The sequence below is a fragment of the Salmo trutta genome, unplaced genomic scaffold (assembly GCF_901001165.1).
Source record: "Salmo trutta unplaced genomic scaffold, fSalTru1.1, whole genome shotgun sequence".
Taxonomy (NCBI): domain Eukaryota; kingdom Metazoa; phylum Chordata; class Actinopteri; order Salmoniformes; family Salmonidae; genus Salmo; species Salmo trutta.
Window position 1 is genome coordinate 370,844 of NW_021822992.1, and position 8,537 is coordinate 379,380.

General features: G+C 43.7%; 1 protein-coding gene across 1 annotated transcript in view; it reads right to left on the reverse strand.

Moving 5' to 3' along the window:
• The window catches only part of LOC115187885 (CUB and sushi domain-containing protein 3-like), a 1,475,978-nt gene that overhangs the window by 228,460 nt on the left and 1,238,981 nt on the right, over window positions 1-8,537 (reverse strand). Inside the window, 1 exon segment of the mRNA XM_029746934.1 lies at window positions 8,446-8,537. This exon segment is cut by the window's right edge and continues 103 nt beyond it. Coding sequence (XP_029602794.1) covers window positions 8,446-8,537 — 92 coding nt within the window.

Sequence of the window (8,537 nt, forward strand, 5' to 3'; positions counted from 1 at the left end):
TAGCCTCTCTACTGTATATAGCCTCTCTACTGTATATAGCCTCGCTACTGTATATAGCCTCGCAACTGTATATAGCCTCTCTACTGTATATAACCTCTCTACTGTATATAGCCTCTCTACTGTATATAGTCTCGCTACTGTATATAGCCTCTCTACTGTATATAGCCTCTCTACTGTATATAGTCTCGCTACTGTATATAGCCTCTCTACTGTATATAGCCTCTCTACTGTATATAGCCTCTCTACTGTATATAACTTCTCTACTGTATATAGCCTCTCTACTGTATATAACCTCTCTACTGTATACAGCCTCTCTACTGTATATAGCCTCGCTACTGTATATAGCCTCTCTACTGTATATAACCTCTCTACTGTATACAGCCTCTCTACTGTATATAGACTCTCTGCTGTATATAGCCTCTCTGCTGTATATAGCCTCTCTGCTGTATATAGCCTCTCTACTGTATATAGCCTCTACCGTATATAGCCTCTCTACTGTATATAACCTCTCTACTGTATATAGCCTCTCTACTGTATATAGCCTCTCTACTGTATATAGCCTCTCTACTGTGTGTAGCCTCTCTACTGTATATAGCCTCTCTACTGTATATAGCCTCTCTACTGTGTGTAGCCTCTCTACTGTATATAGCCTCTCTACTGTATATAGCCTCTCTACTGTATATAGCCTCTACTGTGTGTAGCCTCTCTACTGTATATAGCCTCTCTACTGTATATAGCCTCTACTGTATATAGCCTCTCTACTGTATATAACCTCTCTACTGTATATAGCCTCTCTACTGTATATAACTCTCTACTGTATATAGCCTCTCTACTGTATATAGCCTCTCTGCTGTATATAGCCTCTCTACTGTATATAGCCTCTCTCTATAGCCTGTCTACTGTATATAGCCTCTCTACTGTATATAGCCTCTCTACTGTATATAGCCTCTCTACTGTTTATAGCCTCTCTACTGTATGTAGCCTCTCTGCTGTATATAGCCTCTCTACTGTGTGTAGCCTCTCTACTGTATATAGCCTCTCTACTGTATATAGCCTCTCTACTGTATATAGCCTCTCTACTGTATATAGCCTCTCTACTGTATGTAGCCTCTCTACTGTATATAGCCTCTCTACTGTATATAGCCTCTCTACTGTATATATCCTCTCTACTGTATATAGCCTCTCTACTGTATATAACCTCTCTACTGTATATAGCCTCTCTACTGTATATAACCTCTCTACTGTATATAACCTCTCTACTGTATGCAGCCTCTCTACTGTATATAGCCTCTCTACTGTATATAGCCTCTCTACTGTGTGTAGCCTCTCTACTGTATATAGCCTCTCTACTGTATATAGCCTCTCTACTGTGTGTAGCCTCTCTACTGTATATAGCCTCTCTACTGTATATAGCCTCTCTACTGTGTGTAGCCTCTCTACTGTATATAGCCTCTCTACTGTGTGTAGCCTCTCTACTGTATATAGCCTCTCTACTGTATATAGCCTCTCTACTGTGTGTAGCCTCTCTACTGTATATAGCCTCTCTACTGTATATAGCCTCTCTACTGTATATAGCCTCTCTACTGTATGTAGCCTCTCTACTGTATATAGCCTCTCTACTGTATATAACCTCTCTACTGTATATAGCCTCTCTACTGTATATAACCTCTCTACTGTATATAGCCTCTCTACTGTATATAGCCTCTCTACTGTATATAGCCTCTCTACTGTATATAGCCTCTCTACTGTATGTAGCCTCTCTACTGTATATAGCCTCTCTACTGTATATAGCCTCTCTACTGTATATAGCCTCTCTACTGTATATAGCCTCTCTACTGTATATAACCTCTCTACTGTATATAGCCTCTCTACTGTGTGTAGCCTCTCTACTGTATATAGCCCCTCTACTGTATATAGCCTCTCTACTGTATATAGCCTCTCTACTGTATATAGCCTCTCTACTGTATATAACCTCTCTACTGTATATAGCCTGTCTTTTTACTGTTGTTTAATTTCTCTACCTATTGTTCACCTAATACCTTTTTTGCACTGTTGGTTAGAGCCTGTAAGTAAACATTTCACTGTAAGGTCTAAACCTGTTGTATTCAGCGCACGTGACAAATAAACTTTGATTTGATTTGATTTGAATCGTCTGAGACCAGCCACCTGGACAGCTGATGAAACTGTGGGTTTGCACAACCGAAGTAGTTCTGCACGAACTGTCAGAAACCGTCTCAGGGAAGCTCATCTGCAGGCTCGTCGTCCTCACCAGGGTCTTGACCTGACTGCAGTTCTGCGTCCTAACCGACTTCAGTGGGCAAATGCTCACCTTCGATGGCCACTGGCACGCTGGAGAAATGTGCTCTTCACAGATGAACCCCGGTTTCAACTGCACCAGGCAGATGGCAGACAGCGTGTATGGTGTTGTCTTGGCGAGCGGTTTGCTGATGTCAACGTTGTGAGCAGAGTTCCCCATGGGGTGGCGGTGGGGTTATGGTATGGTATGGGTAGGGTTATGGTATGGGCAGGGTTATGGTATGGGCAGGGTTATGGTATGGGCAGGGTTATGGTATGGGCAGGGTTATGGTATGGGCAGGGTTATGGTATGGGAAGGATTATGGTATGAGAAGGGTTATGGTATGGGTAGGGTTATGGTATGGGCAGGGTTATGGTATGGGCAGGGCAGGGTTATGGTATGGGCAGGGTTATGGTATGGGCAGGGTTATGGTATGGGTAGGGCAGGGTTATGGTATGGGCAGGGTTATGGTATGGGCAGGGTTATGGTATGGGCAAGGTTATGGTATGGGCAGGGTTATGGTATGGACAGGGTTATGGTATGGGCAGGGTTATGGTATGGGCAGGGTTATGGTATGGACAGGGTTATGGTATGGGAAGGGTTATGGTATGGGCAGGGTTATGGTATGGGCAGGGTTATGGTATGGGCAGGGGTTATGGTATGGGCATGGTTATGGTATGGGCAGGGTTATGGTATGGACAGGGTTATGGGCAGGGTTATGGTATGGGCCGGGTTATGGTATGGGCAGGGTTATGGTATGGGCCGGGTTATGGTATGGACAGGGTTATGGACAGGGTTATGGTATGGGCAGGGTTATGGTATGGGTAGGGTTATGGTATGGACAGGGTTATGGTATGGGCAGGGTTATGGTATGGGCAGGGTTATGGGCAGGGTTATGGTATGGGCAGGGTTATGGTATGGGCAGGGTTATGGTATGGACAGGGTTATGGTATGGGCAGGGTTATGGTATGGGCAGGGTTATGGTATGGGCAGGGTTATGGTATGGGCAGGGTTATGGTAAGTACAGGGTTATGGTATGGACAGGGTTATGGTATGGGCAGGGTTATGGTATGGGCAGGGTTATGGTATGGGCAGGGTTATGGTATGGGCAGGGTTATGATATGGGCAGGGTTATGGTATGGGCAGGGTTATGGTATGAGCCATCACCTCATGTTTCAGCATGATAATGCACGGCCCCATATTGCAAGGATCTGCACACAATTCCTGGAAGCTGAAAATGTCCCAGTTCTTCCATGGTCTGCATACTCACCAGACATGTCATCCATTGAGCATGTTTGGGATGCTCTGGATCTACGTGTACGACAGCATGTTCCAGTTTACGCCAATATCCAGCAACTTCGCACAGCCACTGAAGAGTAGTGGGACAACATTCCACTGGCCACAATCAACAGCCTGATCAACTCTGTGCGAAGGAGATGTCACACTGCATGAGGCAAATGGTCACACCAGATACTGACTGGTTTTCTGATCCACGCCCCTACCTTTTTGTTAAGGTATCTGTGACCAACAGATGAATATTTGTATTCCCAATCATTTGAAATCCATAGACCAGGGCCTAATTAATTTATTTCAATTGACCGATTTCCTTATATGAACTGTAACTCAGTAAAATCTTTGAAATTGTTTAATGTTGTGTTTATATTTTCGTTCAGTGTAGATTGAGAATGAGAAGTAAAATAGAATCACATTCCCTGTTCATTAGATTACTTTTTTATCATTATCATGGTCATAATAATCCATATCATTATCATAATAATCCATATCATTATCATTATCATAATAATCCATATCATTACCTTGGTCATAATACTCCATATCATTATCATAATAATCCATATCATTATCATTATCATAATAATCCATATCATTACCTTGGTCATAATACTCCATATCATTATCTTGGTCATAATCATCCATATCATTATCTTGGTCATAATAATCCATATCATTATCTTGGTCATAATAATCCATACCCTTATCTTGGTCATAATAAACTATATCATTATCATAATAATCCATATCATTATCTTGGTCATAATAATCCATATCATTACCGTGGTCATAATAATCCATATCATTATCTTGGTCATAATAATCCATATCATTATCTTGGTCATAATAATCCATATCATTACCGTGGTCATAATAATCCATATCATTATCTTGGTCATAATAATACATACCATTATCTTGGTCATAATAAACTATATCATTATCATAATAATCCATATCCTTATCTTGGTCATAATAATCCATATCATTACCGTGGTCATAATAATCCATATCATTATCTTGGTCATAATAATCCATACCATTATCTTGGTCATAATAAACTATATCATTATCATAATAATCCATATCATTATCTTGGTCATAATAATCCATATCATTACCGTGGTCATAATAATCCATATCATTATCTTGGTCATAATAATCCATATCATTACCGTGGTCATAATAATCCATATCATTATCTTGGTCATAATAATCCATACCATTATCTTGGTCATAATAAACTATATCATTATCATAATAATCCATATCATTATCTTGGTCATAATAATCCATATCATTATCTTAGTCATAATCATCTATATCATTATCATAATAATCCATACCATTATCTTGGTCATAATAATCTATATCAATATCATAATAATCCATATCATTATCTTGGTCATAATAAACTATATCATTATCATGGTCATAATAATCCATATTATTATCTTGGTCATAATAATCCATATCATTATCTTGGTCATAATAATCCATATCATTATTTTAGTCATAATAATCCATATCATCATCATAATAATCCATATCATTATCTTGGTCATAATAATCCATATCATTATTTTAGTCATAATAATCCATATCATTATCTTGGTCATAATAATCCATATCATTATCTTGGTCATAATAATCCATATCATTATCTTGGTCATAATAATCCATATCATTATCTTGGTCATAATAATCCATATCATTATCTTGGTCATAATAATCATTGTAATTTCCATTTGCTGTCTCCTCCTTGGTTTATATCAGTGTCATCCTAAGATTGGATGAAGTCCTCCTGTAGTCCATAACTACAACCCATTTCTACCAGCAGTATATCAGTATATCAGTGTCTCAGATCTTTAGCCGTTAATCATGCAGGTAATTTGATGAGAGGCTTTTAATGCAGTCACCTCAGCAGGTGGGCACACACACACACACACAGCCGCCTAAGACATGGTGCTCCAAATCAGTACGTGGGCGCACACACACACACACACACACACACACACACACACACACACACACACACACACGTCAAACTCAGCAGGTGGACAGAGAACACGGCTAACAAACACAATCTAATTTGTCAGGGAGAGGCTTACACCAGCTGGTCCAAGTCTGTATGGGAAACAACACCCCACGACACACACACACACACACACACACACACACACACACACACACACACACACACACACACACACGGTGATGCTAGCACCAGCTGGACTGGGCTCTCCCTGTCACCATGCAGCCATCCTGAATTGAAAACTGCACAACATTCCCCAAACACCACGAGACCTGAGAGGCTGGAGACAGGAGAACCACGTCATGAGACATACAGTATGTGAAGGCTGGAGACAGGAGAACCACATCATGAGACATACAGTATGTGAAGGCTGTAGACAGGAGAACCACGTCATGAGACATACAGTATGTGAAGGCTGTAGACAGGAGAACCACGTCATGAGACATACAGTATGTGAAGGCTGGAGACAGGAGAACCACGTCATGAGACATACAGTATGTGAAGGCTGTAGACAGGAGAACCACGTCATGAGAAATACAGTATGTGAAGGCTGTAGACAGGAGAACCACGTCATGAGACATACAGTATGTGAAGGCTGTAGACAGGAGAACCACGTCATGAGACATACAGTATGTGAAGGCTGGAGACAGGAGAACCATGCCAAGACTAAATCAAATCAAATCAAATGTTATTGGTCACATACACGTGTTTAGCAGATGTTAATGCGAGTGTAGAGAAATGTTTGTGCTTCTAGTTCCGACCGTGCAGTAATATCTAACAAGTCATCTACCAATTTCAAATAGTTTCCTAAGAATGCGAAGCGAGGCGGCCATCTCTGTCCGCGCCAGATAACATTGAGTCAAGGTGCCTGAGTCCTAAATGACACCTTATTCCCTATGTACTGCACTACTTTAGACCAGGGCCCTGTTCCCTATGTACTGCACTACTTTAGACCAGGGCCCTGTTCCCTATGTACTGCAATACTTTAGACCAGGGCCCTATTCCCTATGTAGTGCAGTACTTTAGACCAGGGCCTTATTCCCTATGTAGTGCAGTACTTTAGAAAATGACTTATTTCCTATGTAGTGCACTACTTTAGACCAGGGCCCAAGGTGTTGTGGTTACAGTGCATCCTGGGACTATTCATATCACTTCAAATCAACAGACAGGTTAGTCAATAGAACGGACACACAACAGTCACTTAGGCCCGCCCGCCCGCCCGCACGCACGCACGCACGCCCGCACGCTTCCTACAACACAATAAACCTTCATCTGGACTGTATTCAGACGAATGTCCTCTTCGGTTTAAACAACAAAATATTGATCAGTGACAGTTACTGTAGAGTACAAATTGATAATCGATTGATCGTCATCTCCCTCACATTGACAGCTGGGATTGGCTCTGTCCCACTCAGAGTGTGTGTGTGTGTGTGTGTGTTTGTTTGTGTGTGTGTGTTTTGGAGCTGCTCATGTTGTTGTGGGGGGGAGGTGCTCATGTTGTTGTGGGGGGGAGGTGCTCATGTTGTTGTGGGGGGGAGGTGCTCATGTTGTTGTGGGGGGAGGTGCTCATGTTGTTGTGGGGGGGAGGTGCTCATGTTGTTGTGGGGGGAGGTGCTCATGTTGTTGTGGGGGGAGGTGCTCATGTTGTTGTGGGGGGGAGGTGCTCATGTTGTTGTGGGGGGGAGGTGCTCATGTTGTTGTGGGGGGGGAGGTGCTCATGTTGTTGTGGGGGGGAGGTGCTCATGTTGTTGTGGGGGGGAGGTGCTCATGTTGTTGTGGGGGGGAGGTGCTCATGTTGTTGTGGGGGGGAGGTGCTCATGTTGTTGTGGGGGGAGGTGCTCATGTTGTTGTGGGGGGGAGGTGCTCATGTTGTTGTGGGGGGGAGGTGCTCATGTTGTTGTGGGGGGAGGTGCTCATGTTGTTGTGGGGGGGAGGTGCTCATGTTGTTGTGGGGGGGAGGTGCTCATGTTGTTGTGGGGGGGAGGTGCTCATGTTGTTGTGGGGGGGAGGTGCTCATGTTGTTGTGGGGGGGAGGTGCTCATGTTGTTGTGGGGGAGGTGCTCATGTTGTTGTGGGGGGGAGGTGCTCATGTTGTTGTGGGGGAGGTTCTCATGTTGTTGTGGGGGGGAGGTGCTCATTCTGGAAGTGGAGCGGCTCATGTTGTTGTGGGGGGAGGTGCTCATTGTGGAAGTGGAGCTGCTCATGTTGTTGTGGGGAGGAGGTGCTCATGTTGTTGTGGGGGGGAGGTGCTCATTGTGGAAGTGGAGCTGCTCATGTTGTTGTGGGGGGGAGGTGCTCATGTTGTTGTGGGGGGGAGGTGCTCATTGTGGAAGTGGAGCTGCTCATTGGACAGGTACATGGAGCAGGCCTATGCAGAGAAGTTGCTTAAATACCAGTACCGTCGTGGCACGCTGGGACAGCCTCGGGTGGAGGTACAAGCTGTTTGGTTCTGATATTTGGCAGCCTCGGGTGGAGGTGCAAGCTGTTGGCTCTGATATTTGGCAGTCTTGGCCACGTACACATGCGTGCAGTGCGTGGACTCCAGATTGAGGGCCTGACAAAAAGTAGGGCAAAGCAATTGGCTAGGTAGTGCTCCGTTTCAGCTGTCGAGAGCAGCCTGGCTGTTCGGAGAAGGAGGTGCTTTTTCTGTACCCTCGAGTGCCATGCAAACAGGGTCCTTTGAAATGTTCAGATCCTTTTTTTTGTTCATTTGGTTGGTGGATTCAAAGAAAGTATATAAAATGTGTGTGTGTGTGTGTGTGTGTGTGTGTGTGTGTGTGTGTGTGTGTGTGTGTGTGTGTGTGTGTGTCTGTTGCCTCACCTTGACAGCTGGGCCTGGCTCGGTCCCACTCAGGCCTCTTGCTGTTTCCCATCATACAGGTCAGTGTGGAGTGTCCGTGTAACAGATAGCCC